Source organism: Numida meleagris, chromosome 4 (assembly GCF_002078875.1).
Source record: "Numida meleagris isolate 19003 breed g44 Domestic line chromosome 4, NumMel1.0, whole genome shotgun sequence".
Classification (NCBI taxonomy): Eukaryota; Metazoa; Chordata; class Aves; order Galliformes; family Numididae; genus Numida; species Numida meleagris.
The window spans coordinates 86457526-86481866 of NC_034412.1; the positions used below are offsets into that span (position 1 = coordinate 86457526).

The 24341-nt window shown below is 38.5% G+C and overlaps 1 protein-coding gene across 1 annotated transcript in view; it reads left to right on the forward strand.

Annotated features, from left to right (window-relative positions):
* The window catches only part of KIAA0232 (KIAA0232 ortholog), a 65283-nt gene that overhangs the window by 14065 nt on the left and 26877 nt on the right, over positions 1-24341 (forward strand). The window contains exons 2-3 of the mRNA XM_021394796.1: positions 1842-1883; positions 17097-17234. Of these exons, the coding sequence (XP_021250471.1) occupies positions 17187-17234 (48 nt within the window). The 5' untranslated portion in view covers positions 1842-1883; positions 17097-17186. The remainder of the gene's footprint in view (positions 1-1841; positions 1884-17096; positions 17235-24341) is intronic.

A 24341-nucleotide genomic window follows, 5' to 3' on the forward strand; every position in this document is an offset into this window, starting at 1 on the left:
ACGCTTCTTGTGAGGCAAAGTACTGGAGACTGTTGGAAAATGAGAACTTTGAGAATTTTGTTTGGATTTCCAATTTTTGTATTATATATATTTTTAAAGATGTAATGAAATAACGTTTAAAAGGGGAATTTAAATATGATAACAAAAGCTTGAATGAAAGACTTGGAACATCATTGAAACTTTGTCTTGTTTCTTAACTCCTGACTTCCAAAAAAAAAAAAAAAGCTTCTGAGTGAAATTGAGCTTTTCAGCAGTGAGGAGGATATGAAGTGCTTAAGAGTTGGGACTTGTGACTTTTCATTCAGAAAATATTAGTCACAATATGCAGCTTGTACATCATTTTGTGATGAAACAGTAAGCCCTTGCAGAACGTTTCTATGTACTTCTCCTTCTGTTATCGTATGAGAAGCCAAGTAATACAAACGTGCTACTGACAGAGCTTGAATTCCGGTGTGTTACTTGCCTGCTGAAGTGAAGGTTGCCATCGGAGCACTAAGGCAGCCTTACCTATTGAGCAGCGTTTTGTCAGCTCAGATCATAATGCTTTGGGTTCTTTTCCTGATGATGTTGCAATTGATTCATTAAAATTTGTGAGTATACAGCTGTATCTGAATAGTAATGCAAAGAAAGCTCCTAAAAGCTGTCGTCTTATGTCGTGTAGACATAGTTGTCAGTAGCAAAGGCACCTATTTGTTTTGTTTGGCCGCAAAACATGTGCTGCCCACACAGTATTGCTCCGAGTTGCAGGAAGTGATGGCTGTTTTGAGTGAGTCAGTCCCAGGCACCTTGCAGTGGGGTTGAAACGAACTGGTAGATATTGTTAGATGCTTTCATTGGTGCTTTCTTTCAGTGAAGGTATATCTCTTGCTTGGATTTGAGCTTTGCTTTCTACTGTTGAGCTGGAGAGGAGAAAACTTGCACAGATACCAGATTGCTGTTCGGCTGATTGGCAGGCTGGTCCAAATCCTTTTGGACCTGACTTGCTCTGGATTAGCGGACCAAAGGCCTGCATGCATGGGGCTGGCTTGTTCTCCACCTTACTTATGCATGATTGGTTTGGCATTGCAGGTGTTGTAAGTCTTAGGCTGGCTTGTCTATTTTAAGATAGTGTTTAAAGTGTAAGCTCGCTAAGGTGAGACTGGTGTAGTCATTTATGTGAAGAAGGACAAATGTTGATTCTTACATGAGTAGATTATGTTCTGCTCAAATTTTTATGTGGATGGATTTTAGATAATGAAATGCTGTGTTGGTCTGAGGCAAGGCAAATAGTGAAACTAGAACAAAAAATCTACAGCAAAAACAACCAAACCTGACAATAGCAACTATTTAGTGATAGGATGTAGGAAGTAGTTTATGGGTCTGGTGAAGCTGCTGGCCAGATTAATTTTATAAATTCAGTGTTTTATAGGCAGGGCAGTTTTTTCTGTTTCGTAGATAGAAGTCACAGCAAAACAAGTGGATTATATTGTCTTCTAGTGATGTAAAATATGCAATCAGTCTTGATGTGAATGAATGTAAATTTTTTGATCAAAAGGTCTCTTTTCAGATAGTAAGTAAAATCTCAACCTTCTATTGAAGTTAGGTCAAATGTACATTTCAAGCGAAGGTGAACTGTTGGAAAGAGTCTCTCTTCCTGCATGAAAAAGCACTTTTTCTAAAAGTCACCTTTAAACTTGGAATAATGCCTGTTACTCTTCAAAATGACACCCACCAGGTGTACTGCATAGGTGAAGTAAGCAGTATGTAAATGACTGCTTTCTACATTGTTGATTTTTCACTGTTTAATGTTGTTTGTGTGTGGATACAAAATATCACAACTTATCGTTTTTTCCTCTTTATAGGTCCTGCTGGGGACTTGCATCTGGCCTCAATGTGAAATTAAGGTAGAAAAACACATCTACATATGTGTTTGCTATTAGGATTTAGTTTATTCACTGGTCATGCCTGAAGAGTGATGTTCGTCTCTAGACGGCTAACTGCCAGGAAATATAAATGATTGTCCTAGAAGTCAAGCCTCTCTCCTATTTACTGGAGTGAAAATCACCTCCAGATATCGACGGAATATCAACTACAGAAAATGCTTCACGTTATAAGGATGCCAACCACCTAGATTCATGCGCCCTATCTGTACAGTTGTTGTGGATGGTTTGCCATCAGAAAGCTCCTCAAGCTCTTATCCAGGCCCTGTATCTGTTTCTGAAATGTCTCTGCTACATGCTTTGGGTCCAGTGCAGACCTGGCTGGGACAAGAGCTAGAGAAGTGTGGCATTGATGCCATGATTTATACTCGGTATGTCCTCAGTCTTCTGCTGCATGATAGCTATGACTACGACCTGCAGGAACAGGTATTTACATATTTTAGATGTTGTCCAGTGAAAGTGAGTTTTGTATCAGTTATGTTTTGTGTATTATACTTGGGGATGGCTCAGGTGGTGGGTGGTGATTGTCTTTCAGTGTGCGGGTGGAAGGGGGGTATATACTGCACTGGGATCAAATTCAGGTTGATGTCATTGTTTTTCTTTATCAGCAGTTTTCATTAAAGTTTTAGCATTACTGCAATCTCCCTTACAATTATTCAGTTGTATACAATTGTATGTTAAACCTTCCGGTGCTCCTGGTTGTAGGGCTTATTTAATATTGGAACATTAGTAAATGTAAGTGAGTTTTGTAAGCTGTGTGTGAAACTGGGCTGCTTCACAGTAGCTCCTTGCTATTTCTCATGCTCATTTCATCTCATGCTATTTTCAGTAAAGAATAAAAATACTTTTAGTAGTATCCAAGTATCTAAAATACTTTATTGCGCATAAATTGTTCACCTCTTAAAGCAGCATTAATGCTGAATCCTGATGAAATGAGTGCAAAAGAGCTGTGGAACAGTGAGTTGTGATACCTGGCTGTAATTCAAAAAGGGCAGAGGAAGAGAAGTGAAGCCATGTAGCATAGGCAACTCTGCTGCCATTCCCCCGTGCCATTCTTGCTAAAGATTTTCTGTGTTCCCAGAGCGATGATCCTTATGGATCCCTTCCAACTCAGGATATTGTGTGAACGTATTCTTTGCTCCTTATTTCACCTCCTTTTTATAAATCTCTCTGCATCTTATAGCTTATATCAGAATACTTCTAGTAGAGGATTTTTTTATATAAAATTCAGAGAAGTTCTAGCATTTTCAAGAGGGAGTGAGGGTACTGTTATCATGGACTTTTATAAGGTGTGAGTAATGTGAAAAAGCAGAAGGAAGAAAGCATTGCCTTTTTTGGTGCTTAGTTATTAGTTCTTTTTTTTGTTGCCGTTGCTTTGATAATCCTTCACGTATTGCAACTGAAGTGCTTCAGAATTGTTTTTTCTACTTTACTTTTTAAAAAAATCCATCAAGAACAGGGCAGAAGGCAGATACTGCCAGTTTCAGAACTCTTAGCAGCCATCACTGTGCACGCTTCCATCATGTGAAATGGAAAACCTCATGCGCAAAAGCAACTTCTGTGCAAAAGTTCATCTGGCAACAGTGGAAATCGCCAGAATCAACCTCACGATTTATAACAATAATTAAAAACAACAACAAAAAGAAAACCACTGTAAGATGTCTTAAGAACATACCTTAACAGTGAGCTTGCTTAGGTCTTGGTCAGACACAAATGGCTGTATTTTAGAAGACAGACAGAAAGGAGTCCCGCAGCCCATTAAAAAGGAGGGGAAGGACAGAGAAAAGAAACCAGTAATATCCCACCAGAATCTGAGAAGCTTTAGAGGTGGTCCTGTGACTGTGGAGAAAGATGAAGACTTGTTTCTTTCTAGTATGATTTGGAGCGTAGTCATAACTGTAAAGTCTCTATTGTGATGATTTAAAATGACTGAAGTGCCAAAATTACTTTTCATCAAGCGCTGCAAGAGGCATAATAACTGTATTATGAAAACCTGAATCATTTAATTTCATTTTGATACCTTAACTGTGTACTTTGTGAGTTGATAGAGCTTCAAGGGAAGTCCCTGTTCTTTTCCAAGTTGATTATATGAACCTAATGAGCCAACGAGAGGAGAACAGCACATGCTGACAGGGTAGCCAGGATGTGTGCCAACCGTACAGGATGTCTTCTGAACAACATCTAGATATTGAGAAACTTGAGAGTTTCTTTCCTGCCTCACTGCTTTTAACACAGTGTTATTGTATTTGTTCACTTCATTTTCAAATAACTGTTCTCTAATTGTTGAGGTCTAGTGTCCATTTGGTTTTGTGATGATTCTTTGTAATAATGACTGGATGAATACATTATGAAATGCATTGCTACCTAATTCCTTTCTTGAATGGCTTAGTCTTTAAAACCTGCAAATGAATTTTTTTTTTACATGGTGGGTTGAGGAAATTTATATCATGTGTGCTTGCTTTTCTGTATTTTATTTTTGTGTGTGTGTGTGACTGCATTTTAAAAAACTTGTTTAAGTTAAGTAGAAACAAGAGATTGTATTCTGAACAGTAAAACTACATTTAAGCATTTTTAGTCCAATTTTGATGATGGGTCCAACATGAAGACAAACAAAAGAAATACAAGTAACAAACACAGCTTACGGGTAAACATCAAGGAAGAGTGCTGCAATTAAAATACAGAAGTATCTTTTAGATATTTAAGAGTAAAGTATTGAGAGATGCTGAGTTCTTATTCTGATCAATTTCTGGGGAAAAATTGGTTCTCGACATCTAAGGAATTTTTTCCCTCATGTGATTCCTTTGATTCTTGAGAAATATGACAGAATTTCCAGGGGAAGAAATGCTTTCAGTAACGGATTTATTTTGATGATTTTTCTCTACTTTTAGAACTCTTTCTGTGGGGCGCAATTAGCCATTGCTTATTTCCAACAACACAGCAGTGAGATCTGTTTTGAACTGTTCAAAGGGAATGTACGGCCTCAAAAACAGAATGCAGTACCAGATGTGGCAGGAACTTGATGATCCTTGAGGTCCCTTCCAACCCAAACCATTCTATGATGCTATGTGACTGGAATCCATTCTAGTGCTGGGGATCTGTGCGTGCTGGAGGGGACAAGCAATAGCTTGGAAATATTCATCTTAAAGATACTTTATAATCATCTTTATTAGAAATGTTGTAAACTGAAGTTTAGGTAGGATCTTTTTATCTCAGGAAAACTAATGTTGATGACATAATTGGCACTGTTTTAATTGCATTTGGAAGCTTCCTTCCTTGCTTCCTTTATAGTGTTTTTGTTGTCAACTGTAGCAGGGAAATGGATGTATGAGCTCCTGAACTGAGGCTATATATTGGGTAAGTACAGAAAGATTTAAAGTAAAAAGATGAAGCAAAAATCATGCCCAACCTTACTAAGGGACCCCAGCTCTTTAGCGTGCCGGTGTTACTATGTTAGCGGTTGCTTCTGTTTACACTGAAAAATATTTCAGAATAATACAACGGTCTTCATTGACTTGGTCTTCAGGGTTTAGTTTTGAGTTTAAGCAGGATGTTCCCTTTTGTTCTCTTAGTAATACAAGGTATGTGGTTCTCTTCTTGATTACACTGCTGATTTCTATGCCTTCTGTCACTTGGTCGCTTTTCCTCCACTGTTGTCCAGTTCTGCATGGTGAGGTCGTTCGATATCTGGATGGGACCCCAGGCGTGGTTGAGGGTTTGAGATGTGTGGTGGTTTGTTGGTATTGGTTGGTTGCTTGCTTGCTTTTGGGTTTTGCTTTTTTAAATTCATTTTTGTTTATTTTACTTTTGTTTTCATGATCACTATTAATTCCGTGGCTTGCCCAATTAGAGTGATTTCTCTTGGGTATCATTATGTGTACACAGATTTAATATTGCTGAATGGCAGATTGTTTAGATTCTCGATACTAGCATTTTCAAGACTTAGGCTTTCTACGCAGAAATTACAGATGAAAGTAAAACTGTAATACACTGCAACCCATTTTTACTGGAATGTTTGCATTTTTTCTTCTGACTCATTGGCTTGAATATAAAAAACATTCAGAAAATGCATAAGCAGGTGTGTTTTGCTTGACTGTTTTGGAATCTTGTTTATGCAGAATTACACAGGCATTCCTTGAGCCTCCAGAGCTGCTATGGTTATACATACAGCCAGCTACTGTTACACACGTGTTATACATATAAGCACTACTGTAACACCTTATAAATATGCCCACTCTAACTGTTGTAAAAACAAAAAAATCTCTACTGTAGTTCATTATCGTTGGCATTTGTAGCACATTTCTCATTGAAGCTATTTGCATCTGTGGATACCTGCTACTTCTGGAAATGAGCCAAAGAGCTTAAGATTTGAACATTCTTAAGCAGTCCTTAATTCTCAGTGGTTTTGGTCTTTTCCTATGAGGAAAATCTCATAGAAATTGGTATGGATTTAAAGAATAGAATGTGATGGTAACTTAAATGTTGTACAGTTAAGTGTATAAGCTTTCATCATTTACATTTTATTAATGATTTTTTTCTTGTTTAGGAGTAAGGAACAAATAAACTATAAAACTCTTGATACAGCAAATACTGCATTACGATAGTGTACTCTGTGGGAAGCTTACTGCTTCTCACCGCGTTGCCTTGGAATACATTGTGTGAAACACTGTTTCGCTGATCTTTATTTGTGCAGTATTAGAATCAGTTCTGTGATGTACATACTACTTGTAAGCATAGCTGGTTCTGAATATAACAGGTTCATCTGTTTTTGCCTGCAGATTATTCTTCCTTTTGAAGAAAGCAAAGCAAACCAACCAACCAAAACCCTAACAGGCAAGCAAAAGCACCCCCACCAGCTCGGCGTTGTGTGGGATAAAGGCTTTGTTTGTAAGCCTTTGGTCATGCAGCAGGAAGGTCTAAACACATTTGTTATGTGTACTTTCCATACCCAGTGCCGGCTGTTGTTTGTGATTTACTTCTTTTTCACTCGTTTTTGGGGGAAGTTGACTTTTTTTCTGACCTTCAAAAGTAGAACTCCTAGAGAAGTTTTTTAAAAAGACAATTCCAAGATTTAGGGAAGTATTAAGTAGCTGTTATATTACAGACTGTGCTCTTCTTTGACTAGCGTGAGATGATCTGTTTTGAAATCTGTGGCGGAGGGTGTCATTCTGGAAGACTTATTATTTATAGACTGATTTGAAATGGTCTTCAGAATAATAGCTACGCTTCTCAGGACTGATCAGAGTTTTTATTCTTGCTTTTTCACCATCGTATACCTAAAGTCGCAAAATGTGGTTTTCTCCTTTATATAAAGGGAAGAACAGGGTGGTAGAAAAAGCACCTCAGCCCACATGTGATAAATGTTAGCTGCCTGCCCTGTGGCTGTATATTCATACGTGTTCTTGGCCTAGCGTTCTGAAATGGGCTGGGGCTGTCGCTGCCCGCGTGTGGGTGTGAGTGCAGGTACGTGAGGCGCTGCTAGGGCAGTGCTGGCCTGCAGTGTGTGCCGCGCTGCTCTCCCTGCCTTCCTACAGTAACCCAGCTTTGGGACCTGATGCCTGTGTGTGTGTCTTAGAGTGGGTGGTTAGCTGTTCAGAGGCCTCTTTTATGGAGGAAGAAGTTGTGTCTTGATGCGTTTGGTTTGTTTTAAACTGAAAATTTCACCCACGGTGAAAAGTTGTGAAGAGAAAGGAAGATTTGGTCCTCTGTAGGACCCTAAACCCGTGTGAAGTGTCAGTCTGGTTAGTATGCCTGTTCAGCAGAACATGACAGTGCGTGTTCTAGTACAATGGCTCTTGTATCATCTCCAAGAAGTAACTGTGGTTCTGTTACAGCAGGGCAATGCTGTGTGACTGTTGCAGCCAAGTGTTAAGTTTCAAAGTCTACCAGCAATTCAAATGCAAAACGCTTTCACTTTGGTTTGTGTTTCTGTTTCTGCTTATTATGCTGTGTAATATTTCTGTAGGATCCATTTTTTTTAAATTTTCTGACCATAATTTTTTAATCACTACTTGTACTAAAGTATGTAAAATTGAAGCTGTAGAAATTTGTCTGTGAAGAAAAGAATAGATAGGAAAGGGGACTGTGAGCCCAAGACTTCTACTTGTACTTTTTCATATGCTTAACTGGAAGTCCTTGGAATAATATAAGATATATGTTTGCAAGATTAGGAATAAATAAACTTTTTTTCGTACATAAATATGTAGACTGAAGAAAGAGCAGACTGATCATGTTTAGCATACAGTACTGTATCTTCAAGTTAACTTGCCCCTACAGCTTATTTTATAAAAGTGAAATTACTTCCTATTAATAAAGTTCAGATAAGTAAATTTAAAAGTTCATGGGGAAAGCAGCTTTTCCCCTCATTCAGAAGTGACTAGATGAGGACTGTTTAAATCACAGTTGTATTAATCTTTTGAAAAGAAGTCTTTTATATGCACTTAACTTGGTGAGAAAAATTGTGGTTTCTTCCCGAGCACATACTAAGCAGTGGAAGGATGACTGAAGGGGATTTAATGTAAGGGTGTGTGCTTCTGCAAACTCCCACATGCTGCCTCTGAGCGGTCTTAAAGCAGCCCTATGGTTCCTTAGCTCCATGGGCTTCTTTCTGTGGAAGCCCACGGAGATCAGTCGGTGAAGGACTGCTGCCCCTAGTTTGTTTGCTGATGCTGAAATCATTCCAGTTGTGTTCCTTTTGCAGTCACTGTCAATACAAGAGCATCCAGCAGAAGCTCCTGCAATAGATCTGGCCAGTGTAAGGCAGGTTCTACTGATGCAGTGCTTCTAAAGGACATACCTTTTTTTCTTTTCTTCCCAATTACTTGATGTTTGTCTTTTTCATTACAAGGCAATTGCTCTGTTCTGTATTTCTGTCTTGGTGGCTTCTTGATAAGGAGTACAGTTGGTGTACCCTGGACTGTGCATTTGTATTCTTGATTCTGTTGTAAGGATAGGAACCGGAGCACAGCAGTAGGCTCCTCGTGGTCACTCTCTCTGCACAAACTGTGCAGGTCCCAGGGCAGTCTCTTTCAGCGGATATGTTAGCACCAATCCTGTTGGAAGGCATTTCTTCTCAACAAGCGAGGTTATCGGAACGTTTTCTTTCAGATGGTGTTCTGCCTTCATACTGGTGCCTGTGGTCATGTTTGCATATTTAAACGTGTCTGTTTCATGATGTGAAGTATCTATTTCAAGACATCTGACTTAGCTAGGCTCTTTGGTGCTTGTCTTGTGCTATCCTGTTGAAGTTGGCAGTAGAGTTAACACGTTTTCATTAGGATGTGAGGATTCAAAGCAATCTGTGAAATATGTACGATATTGCCTTTTTGTGACTTTCTAAGTAGCATCTAACAGTTACAACGTGTCTCTTGCAGCCACCCAAGAAGTATAATGGAATCAGTTTTTCTTTGTTATCACTGTTAATGTATCCTCACAAAGGCGAGGCAGAAAATAAAGCACTAGTCTGGTTCTTCTCCCTGAGAGTCAGGATTAGTTAGCAGCCATCTCTGTACTGATGTAATTGCCCTGTTCCTGATTCTGGGGCTACTGAGACACCTCCTCATGTTCTTTGTACTGCAGACCATTGCATGTTCACTGCGTGTCTCCAAGTGTAGGTGTGTGCTACCTGTGTTCTGTGAAATCAGCTGATTATGGTGGTCTGTGATCTTTGCCACGCAGCTTAATTCCAAAGTTCAAGAGAGCAACCATAATGTGCTGTGAAATAATTTCCCCAGTCATAATATGTCCATGACATACATGTAGTGACAGTTTCTGTTGAATTTTGTCTTTCTTTTCTGCCATGTAAGTAAGGCATGCAAGTAAGATGATTTCTCTGTAGCAGAGGCCTTGCTACATACTCTTTTCTGCATTTACTTTAATGGGAATACTCTTAACTCAGAGCCTATTCAACAAATCTAGGATTTCAACAGATGCAGCATTTGCATGTTCTCTAGCTCTTGGGAGTGGGTGTGATTAAATTTCTTTTGCTTGATTTCAACCTAGAGTAACTTCTAATTAGTGAACAACACGTAGAATGCCCTTTCAGGTTTATATTATAAGGATTATAAGCAAGAGTTTGTCATTGACAGAAGCTCAGTTTACAGTATTTTATACCCAGATTGATTGGTTTTGATACGTACAGTCCTTCCCTGCCTGTGCATTGTGGGATCATCAGCTCAGTGTCTTGAGGACCTTGAAGTTACAGCAGCGCATGCTGCGGTCTTATACACAGTCAGCTGTTCTGCTGCAGTCCAATGCATAGGATTATCATGTTCTGCTTAGAGCAGCAGGGAAAGCTGACGGTAGCAGCTAGCTACTTTACTGTACCAGGAGCTTATAATGTGGTTCTCTACTCTTTCACAAAAAAAGTCCCAAGATGAATTCTTTCCCGGTAAGAACTGCATTCGGAATTTAGGTAATAATAAAGAATGTTTTTAAGTCTCCATTCTGTGGCCAGCACGGCTTCTGACCTGGAGAAGGTTTGTGCTGCTCTGTGAAAGGGTATTTATCTGCTCTTGTCTGCTCAGTCTCTTGTTGCATGTCTTCTGGGGAATGTAAGTTGAATTTTCATGTGTGTCTTCTGAATTCTTGAATGTGTATTAATTCATCACAGGCAGTAAGTCAGGAATGCCTGAGCCAGTCCTGGTTCATTAGACCGTTACCTTTATTACGAGTGAGATGCAGTGCCTCTTAAACTTTACACAAAAGCCATTGTGAATAGAAGTACATCTGCAAGGCTCTAAGCTACCTCTGAAAGTTTTTGTTTGTTTGTTTGTTTTTGGACTCAGTTTACAGGGAAATATTTTTTCCAGGAATTAACACTTTGCATACAATCTGCTTCTTGAGCAATTTTAAAGATGAAATAAACGTGTAATCTGCTGCAGCTTGCCCCTTATTTCTTATTTTCCAGTATGAGAACCTCCTTAGAAGTAGTAAGCTCCTGCTCCATTTTTTGTCTCATCTGCTGCTGTTTTTTTTCCATTTCCTCACCATCCAAATATCTCAGAGTTAATTTTGAGAATTATTTGAATAAGTTTCTGGAAGAGCTTTCTTGGAGTGCGCAGCGGTTCATACCTGTCTACCTGAACATTATATTTAATTATTAATTGTTAAATTAATTGAACTTTGTTGCCAAGAGAAGCCAGAACTGCTGTACCACTTAGTTTTTCATTATGTCAGCCTACATGGCCCAGGTTTTTTTTCTTTTTTAATTCACTCTAGGCCTTCACCTCTGATGTATCCTTAAAATAAACTGATGATGGACTTAGCAGAGAAATTTTATGGACTGTTGATATTCTGAAACTATTCTAGGTATGTTTGTGGAGAGGGAGCATGAGTGCCTTTGGAGATCACTGCTGGCATGGGTTTAGACTACCTCATAGGTAAAGACTGGCAAATTCTATAGTTTCTTTTAATGAAAGGTTTTGCGGTTTGGAGTGTTTTCATGACTTCAGCATCGCAGTTGTTTTAGGTGATCTGTCTTCTACTTTTCAGCTTCTTTCTAAGGAAGTAAAGCTTATGCATTTATTGTTCTTTGTCCGTGTGGACTTCCATTCCTTTTCTCCCATTGGCCTACCCAGTAATTTGATGATCTACTTTGTTTGCATTTGGACTTTAAAAGTTTTCTAGGAAAGGTTTCTCCTACAGTTTGGTAGAGGCTAATTCCCCAGGTTGGTACAAGCAGGTAACACTTAATCTTCATATATGGCACCTGACAGGAGCTGGCCATCCTTTCAGCAAACATGCAATTCCAAACTATTTGTAGTAAAAACACCTATCAGGTCTCCTGCTGAATCTTTGATAGATGTTTGTTTCTTGTTAAAAAAAAACTTGATGCTTGTTTTTTTTTATTTGTTCCCCCCATCTTTCTTCAACAATCTCTCGTAATCTCTTAATTGAGAGTCACAAGGAGGAAAATTGTTCATATATGCTGCTTAGTCTTACAAGACTCTACATATCTTAAATATTATGAGAATTCTTTTTCACGTTAGAAATTAGATGTCTTGTTATGATGGTTTTCTGAATTAGAATCTGAAAGGGAGTGACTCTGTCTATTTATGTTGTATTTCAGAAATTATGACATTGAATCCTTCCTACTTTTTGTATAAACTTGTTACTCGAGCTTGCGTGCTGAAACAGCGCTATTTTGTTGGCCAGCAATATCATTCAGGAGAGCAAAAAATCCTAAGCCAGTAATTTGCTTAAATCACGAGTGGTTTGTACTGAAATTAAAATGCTCAAAAAAAAGGTGTGTTTCAAAATTCCCTGGTTCAGAATTTTTTAACTCTGTTTTCTTCTGCCCTCTAAGAAAATTGGATTTCTTGCCCTGAAATCGCTTATCTTTCAAGATAGGAATATTGACCAAGTAGGTAATTGTGGTTACTCAATTCATTATTTGAAAACTTGGTAAAATTTGTATATAGAATCATAGAATGGTTTGGGTTGGAAGGCACCTTTAAGTTCATCTAGTTCCAACCCCCCCAGCTATAGGCAGGGACACCTCCCTCTAGACCAGGCTGCTCACAGCCCCATCCAGCCTGGCCATGAACGCTTCGAGGGAGGGGGCATCCACAGTCTCGCTGGGCAACCAGTTCCAGTGTCTCACCACCCTCACTGTAAAGAATTTTCTCCTAATATCTAGTCTAAATCTACCCTCTTCCAGAGTAAAACCATTTAGCCTTGTTCTGTTGCTACATGTCCTTATAAAATGTTCCTCCCCAGCTTTCCTATAGGCCCCTTCAGGTACTGGAAAGCCAAGAAGGCTCCAAGGAGACCTTATGGCTGATCTCCAGGCTGATGAGCCCCGGCTCTCTCAGCCTGTCCTTGTAGGGGAGGTGCTTCAGCCCTCTGATCATCTCTGTGGCGCTCCTCCAGACCTGCTCCAACAACTCAGTGCTGTTCTTGTGTTAGGGGCACCAGAACTGGATGCAGTACTCCACGTGAGGTCCCACAAGAGCAGGGTAGAGGAGCAGAGTCACCTCCCTCAAGCTGCTGGTCACACTTCTCTTGATGCAGCCCAGGATACAATTGGCCTTCTGGGCTGCAGGCACACATTGCCGGCTCATGTTGAATCTTGCATCGATCAACACTCCCAAATCCTTCTCCTCAGGGCTGCTCTCAAGCCATTCTCCACCCAACCTGTATCTGTGCTTGAGTTTGCCCCAGCCCCGATGCAGGACCTTGCAGTTGGCCTTACTGAACTTCATGAGGTTGGTGTGGGCCCACCTCTCAAGCCTGTCTAGGTCCTTCTGGATAGCATCCCTTCCCTCTAACGTGTCAGCTGTGCCACTCAGGTGTCATCTGCAAACTTGCTGAGGGTGCACTTGATCTCACTGTCCATGTCACCTACAGAGATGTTAAATTCCCTGAGGAATGCCTCTCGTCACCGGTTTGATCATTACCTTACTGTATCTAATTTAATCTGTACAGTTTGCAGAAATAATCTTAGTGAATCGGTTTCTCTGAATTCACTTGTAGAAAAAAACATGATTTCTTAAACGTGCTTTTCTGCTCTTTTGATTTCTGCCATTTTGGAAGTGTGTTTATCAGCTTACTTTTCTCTATGTTCTACTGATAATGCAAAACTTAAGCTTATTTGCTTACCTGAGTATAAACTGGGACCTCGAGTCTTGTTTCTGCATCGCTGAACTTGATACCAGCTTTAATGAAACTTAAGTAGTTTCATCTTGAGATGAGATTTAGCACTGATTTCTCCTGTTCTATAGACCGTGAGTTTCAAAACAGTTTTCATTTAGTCTTGTTACAAGGTATTGCATTTGTTCTCTTTTTGATAGTAGGTATTTCTTCAGTGTCTTTATAACAAATGAAATTAAGAAAAATCTCTACTGCAGTTGCTTTTCCTTTGGTTGCTCAAGTTCTTGGGAAGTGTGAAGAGAAGTGAGGGATCTGCTGTTTTTGTGTAGTTGAGCAGCAGAAGCAAGTTAGAAATCTACTTCTAAAATTTGCATCGCTATATTAAGCTAGTATTCAATGAAGCACTCCAAACACTGGCAACATACAGAGATTTTGTACTCTGTGGCTTTAGGAGTCAAAATATCTACTAAGAATTTACCTAGTTAATTAGTAGGTAGTAAAGCAGGACTCTAAAGAATGGATGTTTAAATATCTGGTTTGATATTTTTCCAATATCCAGATGGCTTCTGCTTCCTGTTGGTGTTTATTTCTGTGGAGTGGTTGCCCTTCAAAATTCAAGTAGTAACGGTCTCTTTTCAGCATTAGAATTTTATAAGCCAAGTTTCATTTTTTTTTTCATGTGGATGTTTATATAGACCTCCTAAACCTGCAAGATTGGAGTGATGTTGCTTTTACGTTTAGTGACCGCTGAACAGAATTGTGAAAATTCAAAGATACAGTAGAGCAGTAAAGTAGCATTAAAACAAAACTTATGATACGGGCTCTAGCTCTGTTAGGCAGTAAAGGTAAATGAACACATCTAATAGCTGAAGAGACTAGAAGTCCTTAGTGATTCTTTCCATGTGAAGTAAGTAGTTTACTCTGTTTCATGCCCACAGAATGTTTTGTTGAACTGCTTTCTTTCCTGTTTGTCATGAGCTCAATATTTTCCAGCCTAAGGAATAAACTTATTAGTGGACCACTGGGAAAAAAAAAGTGCAAGAGATTAATTTAAAACACACAAAACTCCTGGATTGTTTCTTACCGATTTAGTCATCATAAAAGCAGAAAGCTTCTCCGTTTGTGTCATCCCCTATATTAACGTTCTAGAACTTAAGGCATATGTAACATTTTCTTGTTCTTGTCCGTTTTACTTGAATTCCTTCTCCTTTTTCTCTTTGTTTCTGTAAATCCATTTGGACAGGTTCTGATGTAGTGTAAAAAAAAGAATTTTATGTAAGGAATTTATTTTATTCGCTGTTTTCTAGTGTCTTATGAGTATGGTATTTGAATTACTTGCAGAAAGTACAAGGCACCTGATAAATGTGTGGATAAGTATTGTAATTTATGTGAGGATTACAAACTTCAGAATTTTATGTGGAATAGCTGTAATTCATAATGTTAGTTAATGTTGTAAAATGCAAGGCTGAAATGTCAACAGGAAAAAAAAGTTGACAACTCAGTTTCAGTAGTTTTTCCTATAAAAATGAAAATGGCGATGGGTGTGATGCACTGGCAGCCAAGCGTGACTGAAAACCCAGTGATCAGGAACAAGTTTTCCATGTACTGTCTGGAGAGAGAGAGAAAAAAGAGATGCTACCAGAGCTCTGTCCTCTGTAGCTGCAACCTCCGGGATGAGTCACTTTGTTCCCAGAGTGCACGAACAAAGTGTTTGCTCTGAAAGGAAGGACAAGATGGTGCTGGATATTTAAGTGAAAATTCCATTTAGACTCATTTCCTCCTTTAATAATGGGTATTTTTATTGCAAGGAGTAAATATTTAAAATTGAAAAATATATTAAAAAAAAAAATAGTTGCCGGATATCTTTTGAATTACGTGTGTAGAGAACTGAATAAAATGTTTTATGTTCTTAGTGCTCTGCTGACACACACCACTAGCTTATGCAGCGTATAGAACTGTCCTTGCTGAGGACAGCTGTGATATGCTTGTGCAAAACTGAGCTGCAGTGTAGGTAAAGCAAAGAACGCTAGTTTATAGCATTTTGGTAACATTTTTGTAGTGTAGGTATTGCCTTAATCAATTTTCCAGCTAAAAGCAGAATTCATTGCACATTTCATAGAATCAGTGGAGTTGGAAGGGACCCTTTGAAATCATCTAGTCCACCCCCGCACTAAAGCAGGTTCCCTACAGGAGACACAGGATACGTCCAGATGGGTTTTGAACATCTCCAGGGAAGGAGACTCCACGACCTCTCTGGGCAGCCTGTTCCAGTGCTTTGTAACCCTCATAGTAAAGAGGTTTTCATGTTTGTATGGAACTTCCTGTACTCTAGTTTGAGTCTGTTGCCCCTTGTCCTGTCGCTGGGCACCACTGAAAAGAGCCTCGCTCCATCTACTTGACTCCTGCCTTTTAGGTTTTTATGAGCATTAATAAGATTCCCCCATGGCAGCTGCTTAAAGGCAGCTGTTTAAATTCTTCCTTCTGAAGGCATGTGGTCATTTTCCCCCTTCCCACCCTTTTTCTATCTGGCTTCTTGGGTGCACAGAGATGATCAGTCTCAAATGACAGCTTGTTTTTACTTCACTTTGAAGCCATGGGGAGTTTGGAGTTGTTTTAAATGAAGTTAGGCCTTAGCATGAATTTCATTAGGAGCAGATGAGAGGTATGTTGAAAAATAGCAGAGTTTTGTGAATCTCTCTGAAGATGCCGTTTTAGACCAGCATACATTAAATAGTATAATTTTCCTGGTAGTCAAAATATTTCATGGAACAGATAAGCACAAGAAATCATACGTATAGATGTGAATGGACAGTAAGGAATAATAAGCAAACGTGATAATATAATTCAGGGTAGAGATGAGTATTTATCTGAGTGTGGAAGAATGCGTAGGGGAAACAGGCAACTCTGCAGAAGGGTTGGAAGTGCTCTGTGGTTGCTGCTGGTATGATTTGGCTTTTTCAAAAGAGACAGAAAACAGATGCTACGTATCTTCAGATGATTGCGTATGGTACAACAGCTGCCTTCTTTGATTTTCATTTTTCCTAATGGGAACTCTTCCTACTCACAAGTATATCACTTTCATAAAAATCAGTTTGAGTTCATTGGAAGACAGCCACTGCTATCTGTAGTCATAATGGTGCTCATTGTAAGAGCTAGTGGAAGATTTGGGGATCTAACATTTGAATTTTCTTCTTTTGGCCTATTTTACATAAGCTTGATCCAAACTCTGAACTTCTTGCTCTTTATCCTTATTATTTCAGAGCTCAGTGAAACTAGTAGATTTTGTATAAATTGTAGAGATGCATTCAACTGTAAGTTGGCACTAAAATAATCTTTATGGATATGCCTTGCAATTGGAAAATATTGCGTTCAAGTGTGAGTGGCCTCCATGTCCAGAATAGTAAGTGCAACCGTCTTCTGTAGCCATTGATTTTAATCAAACTAAATTTTAATTCGGCAAACAGCAGTTATAAATAGATAGGATGAATTTGTTATTATTCTAAACGGTATGTTGTTTGTAGTCTTATGTTGCTATAGTACTGAATTATTCATGTGTCTTAATACAGTTTTGTTTATTTTTTATTTTAGGAGAATGACATCTTCCTGGGCTGGGAAAAGGGAGCTTACAAAAAATGGGGAAAGAGTAAGAAAAAGTGTTCTGATCTAACACTAGAGGAAATGAAAAAACAGGCTGCTGTCCAGTGTCTTCGCTCTGCTTCTGATGAAGTAAGTTCAGATTGTTTAATAGATTCTTAAGACTTTAAGACTCCTCTTTGAGTTAGCCATCACAAGCTAAATATATCTAATCTTCTACTCTGTAGAAGATTCAAGAAACTCTTGAAGTGAAGTATCCCCAAGAGTTCTGAGTGTTCTTCTTTTTCTTTGGGAAATTATGAAACCTTTGTTTGGCAGCAGGGTTTCACAAAACATTCTATACTACGCAGTGTTACGTTTTCTTTCCTTTCTGCAAGCCCTTACCTATTATTGTCAAGGACAGTTGCAATGCACTAGTTTGTGTTGAAATTGCCACAAAGCTTTGCATAAGGTTATTTGTTAAAATTCTAAGCTTACGTTGTGTTGGAGTCTGTGTGAGCTGAAAGGAGCAGTGTTTGGGCAGAAGGTCATCTTGCTTTGTTCATGGTGCAATTTCTGCAATCCAGAATTGCTGAATAAGTAGCAAACATTCATTTTCTACATCACATCATTAAGTGGAAGTGGAGTTGAAGCCTGATGACTGGAGAAGGTGAGGAGAGGTGAAGGGAACACAGTTGAAGTAAGGATACCTAAGGCAGTAGACACCATATTGCTCAATGGGGAAGCGGACAAAAGGAGAGAGTATAGAATGAAATATTAAAATAAACAAAAATTCTGTAGCGTAGGTCCAAGAAAGCTCTTAAGAGAGATTTTTCACACAACAGAGATCAGAAAGGCTAATTACAGAACTACAAATACTTAAATTTCTCTCAACATTAAGTGAAATTCTCCCCACACGTTTGCAGCCTGGTTGTGTTATTGCTCTATACAACTTCCTGGTCGCAGTTTGTAATTACCCATGTGTTTGTGTGGTTGTGTGGAGAGCATGGTCGGGAAAGTGAATCGGTATCCTGAGATTAACTTAGCTGGGGTGGAAGAAATGTAAACCTAAAGTTTTCTGGTCTGATTTGTATGGAGACTTGCCCCAGCAAGAGTGGGGAAGGTGTGTGGCTAAAAATAATGAAGAGAATTGTATCGGTTTGTGTGATTATTACCTTTCTGCTGCACTGTCTGCAGCAGCATTCCTATCATTTACTGTCTTATTGTTTATGAAGCTGTTGTATTTATTCAGTTACTAAAGTGTTAATTGACTAACTGGGAAGTTTTATGAACTCCCATTTTCTTGTTACTTACAATCTGAACAAAGTGGTGCAAAGTATAATTTTGATGGTAATTTGCTTTGCTCTCATAGTTGCAGAACACTGAAGTCAGCACTCTGACTACTGTAAACATTAATGTAAATAGGAAGTAAGAAGAAGTAATTTCAAGAAATATTGCCTTTCTGGTGATATGGCTATCTTCACATACTCATGAACAACAAAAGCTAATAATCTGTGTGTACTACAGGAATGCCAGTGATTGACTTCTGGCATTAAGAATGATTCTCTTTATGCATCATCACAAGTGAAAATGAAGGAGCATCACTTAGCGAAATCTATATTGAGAAAATGAGTTGAAAAGAGAAAGGAGTGAGATAAATTTATTACTAATCCCTGGTCTGCCTCCACTTGAAAGCTTGTATCATCTAAAACAGATTAAGAAGGGAAGAAACCCTCCAACCAGAGTTTTAAAGGAATGAAAAGGTGTGTGATCTGAAAATCTAAATGAGTAACTTCTTCCTTTGAATTCTGCCACCTTGTAAGATTTCACTGTTCAGCAAGAAGCTACAATCTATACCTTGTACTCTGTGCACTGTCAGGGCTATTTTGGCTTCTGTTGCTTGCCTAGGCAGTTAAACTTGCTCATTTGTTGTCCTTAACAAAACTGTAGGATATGTTATTTTTTTCTCATATTTTCATACAGAATAGAACCTTTTAAACCTTTCTCAAGGTTTGAACTCTGTTGCTTAATGCTGTTTTGTAGATAGTGTAGATAGATTTGTATTGTACAGGAGAGAAACTTTTTTTTTTTTCGAACACTAGAGTTGGGGGAGAGTGCAATTTAAAAAAAAAAAACTTGCTTGAAAAGCAGAAACATTTTCTATGTTGGTTGGTGCCTGTATGTATCTCTATGTGCTAATTTGACAGAAGTACTCAGTATTACAACTTTATGTTTCAGTGTACAAGAAATTCTCTTGAGTCATTTGTGGCTGCTCTGTGCAACATTTGTGATTTCTTCTCTACAAGAAGATGAAAATACTTAGTAGTGTGTGTGAGAAGTCTCAGGCTATTTAAGGAAGTAACCAGCATGTTATAATTTTATTCCATCTGTCACCCTGAGGTGGACTTTAGCATTTTATGTGCATTGAAATCTGAGAGGTTTTGTCTCTTAGATTTCAGGTTCACTCACAACACTTTGTGTGACCAGCTTCGGGAGCAAAAATTCACATACCTTAGCCTTGATCTTCACATTTATTTATTTAAACTAGTGATGTGTCGAGAAATTGCTGCTGATATATCTGTCCCCCCTCACCAATAATCAAAGGCCTGAAATTTGAGTGACCGCTTAAAGAAGATGCTGTCTGGTGCTTAATGGGGAGAGGAAGTCATAAAATAAATGAGATGAAAATAGGCTTGATAAAAGCAAATACTTTATTGTCTTTTGTTTCATGGTTGAAATAATTTTTTTTGAAAACTTGTCTTTCATGGGCTTCCATTTTCATGGTACTCATTCCTAGGGAGTGTTTAGTTTACTAGCTTAGTTTTGTTACTGTTAGGACTCAGTATTGTGTCTCGTTAAAAACAAAACCAATAAAAATCTGATGTTGAGAAACATTAGTCTGAGACAGAAATCCAGGAGTCTGGTTATAATTTTATGGTGCAGAAAACAAGCATTTGACTTGTAAAAGCCCGCAGTGCGGTGTTTGTTTCTGAAGCGCTTTCCAAGTCGTGCAGTGTGTGGCAGGTCAGGGAGGCTGACCGTGGCGTCACCGTGTCTCACAGTGGCCAGTCGTGTTGTAGATTAAGTACTTTCTTTTGTGGGAGAAGACCTGATTTGACAGAAGAAGTTTACATGTGTTTATTCTGAGGATGGCATTTTCTGTGTGACAAACATTTTGATGTGCAAGTTGTCAGTATTTCTTTGAGTCTTTGGCTGCAGATGCTCTTGATGCAATTAGAAGCAGTTGAGTACATCGCAGCTCACCGTAGAACGGAGACAGAAGGATGGTGAGAAGGAATAAGACAAATATTTCAATGAAGTAATCAGTTGTTATTCTAACTGCAGTTCTGAAGTTTATTTTTTTTCCAAAATGTTTGAATAGAGTATAAAAAGCAGATCAAAGAGATGTGCTGAAGGATTGTTCAAAGTCTAAAAAGCTAATTCGTTACTGACCTTGCATAGAGCTTTTTTCTTCTTATTCTGCTGGAATGTAGGAGTAATTTTAAAGTGTTGGTTTGCAGTTAGCTGGCAAAACAAGGGTACCCGTTCTAATTAAACATTGGGTTAGAAAAAAAGAAAAAAAGAAACTGTTAGGGCTAGAGAATATTTATGTAAAATACCTTATTTTTATCAAAGACATCTCAAAAATACTGCCTCAAGTTTTAAGTAAAAACAGCAGTTTCTGTCATTATTAAATGTCTTTTTGTTCTGTCTGGTACACTTAAAACCAAAAAGGTCAGTTGGCTCAGGTATAGTTTATAAGATAGTTCAATGCTTTTGGACCTCCTGATTCTGAAAGTTGGTAAAGTATTCAGATTTGACTAATGAAACTTAGCAGTAACAGGACATGAACGCACTATCTTTGATTCCCCAAAGTTTACGCAAATGTAAGAGTGCAGAAATTGATCTGTGTTGAATTTTTGCAAGGTGGGATCTGTCTTAGTAAGGCTGGAAACCTAGGTTACTTTTTGGAAATTGATGTGTACGACTTTCCAGTAGGTACGTTTCATACTAGTAATATCACTTCTGTTTCATGTCTGTTTGTCACAAATCCAAGCCCAATTACTTTTTAACTGACTGGTTTTCTGCCAAAGGCTGTTTTGCTCAGTAGAGTGAGCAGGTTTCAGCTGTGTTATTGAAGTTCCTATCTCATACGATTCTTTCACTGAACGCTTGTAGTGTTGCATGTGAAATTCTGCCCCAAGATGGTGCTAGAGTTTTAATTCACATCATCGGCGGCTCAGTTCTTCTGAACTATTTGAGGACGTTCTAAGGTGTGGGCATGGTGCTGCTTAGAGCGTTGGATTTGCTTGCTTTGAATTATGAGAGAGAAATATGACCTTTCTGATACCTGTATTATCAGCACTTAGAAGACGAAGTCATCTGTTAGATGAAATTAGACCCGGTTGTTGTTGTTGTTTTTTTTTTTTATTTTCCCCCTTGTTTAACTCTGAATTTTCTTTGGTTGTAAGTGCTGACATGTGCAAAATGCTCATTGTTCTTCCTGGTACGTCGTCGCTAGCTCAGTAGTAAGCATTTCTGTGTTTGAGGAAGATGGCTGTTGGGATTTTTTTTCCAGGAAACCCAGAAACACTTTTCAACATCAGAGAAAAGAATTTTCCTTTTGGGTAATGTCGTTGGCCTTCTGCAAAGGCATATAATATCTATTTTTAGAATGCATGGTATTATGTACAAAAGGATTTTAAAATCAGTCAAGATGTTAAGAAGAATTTTAGATTAAATATGTGTTTTAAAACATAAAACTGAGCTAGAACTGGTGTCACTCAGCGTCTTCTGTGAGAAAGCACCATAGGACTTGATTTCCAACCAGTCATTGTTTTTCTAGGATAATTTAATTTGTATTGGTTTAAGGGAATTTGTATTGGCTCTGTATTACCAAATCCATTGGCTTCAAAATGTTCCTTTTTTTTTTTCTCCCTCTTTTCATACATGAAGCTGCATTATGTTGGATTTGGCAAACTGTATTAATCCATATTTTATAACTTCAGCTACCATATAAATACTTGAAGTAAATTTGTCTTGCTGAAGTAACTCTCTGAGTAAATTAATTACAATAAATCACTTGCTTTTTCCTTACGATTTTTGCAGTCCAGGAGATATTATTGGTAGCATGCCATCAGCTTTGACAGGTATTAAGGCTGCTACACCAAGAATAATAGTTACTTGCATGGAAGTTGATAAAAGTTTCAATTATTAAAATTCTTATGCCAGTTTTCTTGATTCAGAAGTGTATGTTGAACAAGAAGGTCTTCATGGAAGCTTAGTCTGTACAGATGTTGCTTCGTAACATTTGTTTGGGCATGAGAACTTTCTCAGTTTACATCAAGCCGGTGAAAGTAAATGAGTGCTTACCTTGTGTTTCTGCTATTGGAATCTCTCCCATAGTGTTTGTTGTGAAGGCTGACAGTAGGCTTGTTCAGTGTATTTGAAAGTTTTTTCATCTTGCATGTACTGCCAGCGACTATGGCAGTAGAATGGGGCATCAAAGTTCTTTCACCAGCAGCTTCTCTGTAAGTACGTGACAGGAAGAAGTTAGCGCAGGTCTGGAGGAAAAAAGAGGGTATGCTCTTCCAGGTGCTCTGCTGGATAATGACTTCTCTCACATCACAACATAAAGTTACTAGGTTGTAATTTTCCGTAATGTAGAAGAACCACAGACACACACAGACCCGCACACACGCACTTGGAGTCTGTTATGAATTCTTATCTTAAGCACAAGCAGACTTCAGCGGATATTGCAGAGTATCTGTCTATTGCAAGTGTCCCTTCTGCTTTTCACGCTCTGCAGAAGATGGCTTTTGCATGACTGGAAGAAACATGCTTTTAAAATGTTCTCCTATTTCACTGATGATACAGATAAGCATATTTCAGCATCTGAAGGCTGAAATACTGTAATTAAGTAAATTCCCACAGCAGCTCTGCTTACAAGAACACCAAATCTACTGTGGCTTTGAAGTCAGCATGTTTGTTTATTAGCAATTAATAATGATCAAGAAGAAGATTTTTTGGGAGGCAAATTATTCCTTCTCGGGGAGATAAAATTTATCTCAGTATAGCCCATTTTAGAGTTAAGAATCTATAGTAGCTAGAATGCAGCCACTATTATAATTAAGTAAAATAACAGAGGTCAGTTTAGCTGATGACATACATTTAGGGGTGCTGTGTTCATTTTAACTTAGTTTGAGTTGGTAGTTGACTTCTTATCTGGAAGGACTAAATAATATGTGCTGTGATTTCTGTTTCTCTCTCAGAATATGGTATGTGAAGTGATGAATAATAGTTCTGAATCTTAAGCCTGATTCTAGATGAGTGATTTACCTTTCTTACTGCTGTCATAGTGCAGAAGACAAGATAAAGAGAGTTGCAAGAAAGTACTTTATTTCCTTGCTGGAGAACTATTGCTCTTGTATTGCTTGAAATTTGATTCTTATTTTCTTTTTGCCTGCTAAATGAAGTCAGATATTGCAAGGTAACAACATATCTGTTGAAGATGATTCAGATCAAGTATTCATGAGCTCCAAAAAAGAGGCTTGTTTGGTGTTTTGTTTTTTTTGACTGGTCCAACCTCCTTGTTGTAAAGATGTTTGTTATTCAAATGTTACTCGTGCTTGTGCAAGGCAGCGCTAAATTGGCCAAATTCATTTTGTCTTTCTGTTCTTGTCCTTACAGATAATGCTTTTTGCTTGTTTTTCACTTGTTTTGGTTTTAGCCTTGGCAGAACTGCTCTCCATACTGCATAGTGCTCAGTTGTTTTTGGGTACCCGTATTTACAGGACCATCCTGCTTTCCCACACAGGTGTGCTGTTGTGAAGAGTGATTAAAGCAGATATAGGGCATTAAGCACAAACAAAAGGAATGCGTATCTGAATTCACCCGTGAATTTTTTCCTAAGTAATAGACTTACAGACACAGAGGAGATAAATGGAACATTCCTAGTACAGATGAATAGCGGATCCGAGAATTTTGAGCTTAAGTAGAAATTCCTCCATGCAGTCAGCAAGGGAAGCAGTATGTTATTCCTCGTGTATATTTAATAAAATTTTTAACCTCAGAAAAAGATGAACTATGGCAGTAAATGGAGGAAATTCTGGTGGAAATCTCAGGGATTGTGAAGGCAGTGGGGATATTTGGATTTAGTTCTCACTTTGTGTGTGGAGCACCCTTGACCATGGATTGGCAAGTTAGCCTGCTCTCCTCCTGCAAGCGGTCTGAGGTGCTTCTTACAGTTCCTTTGTGTTC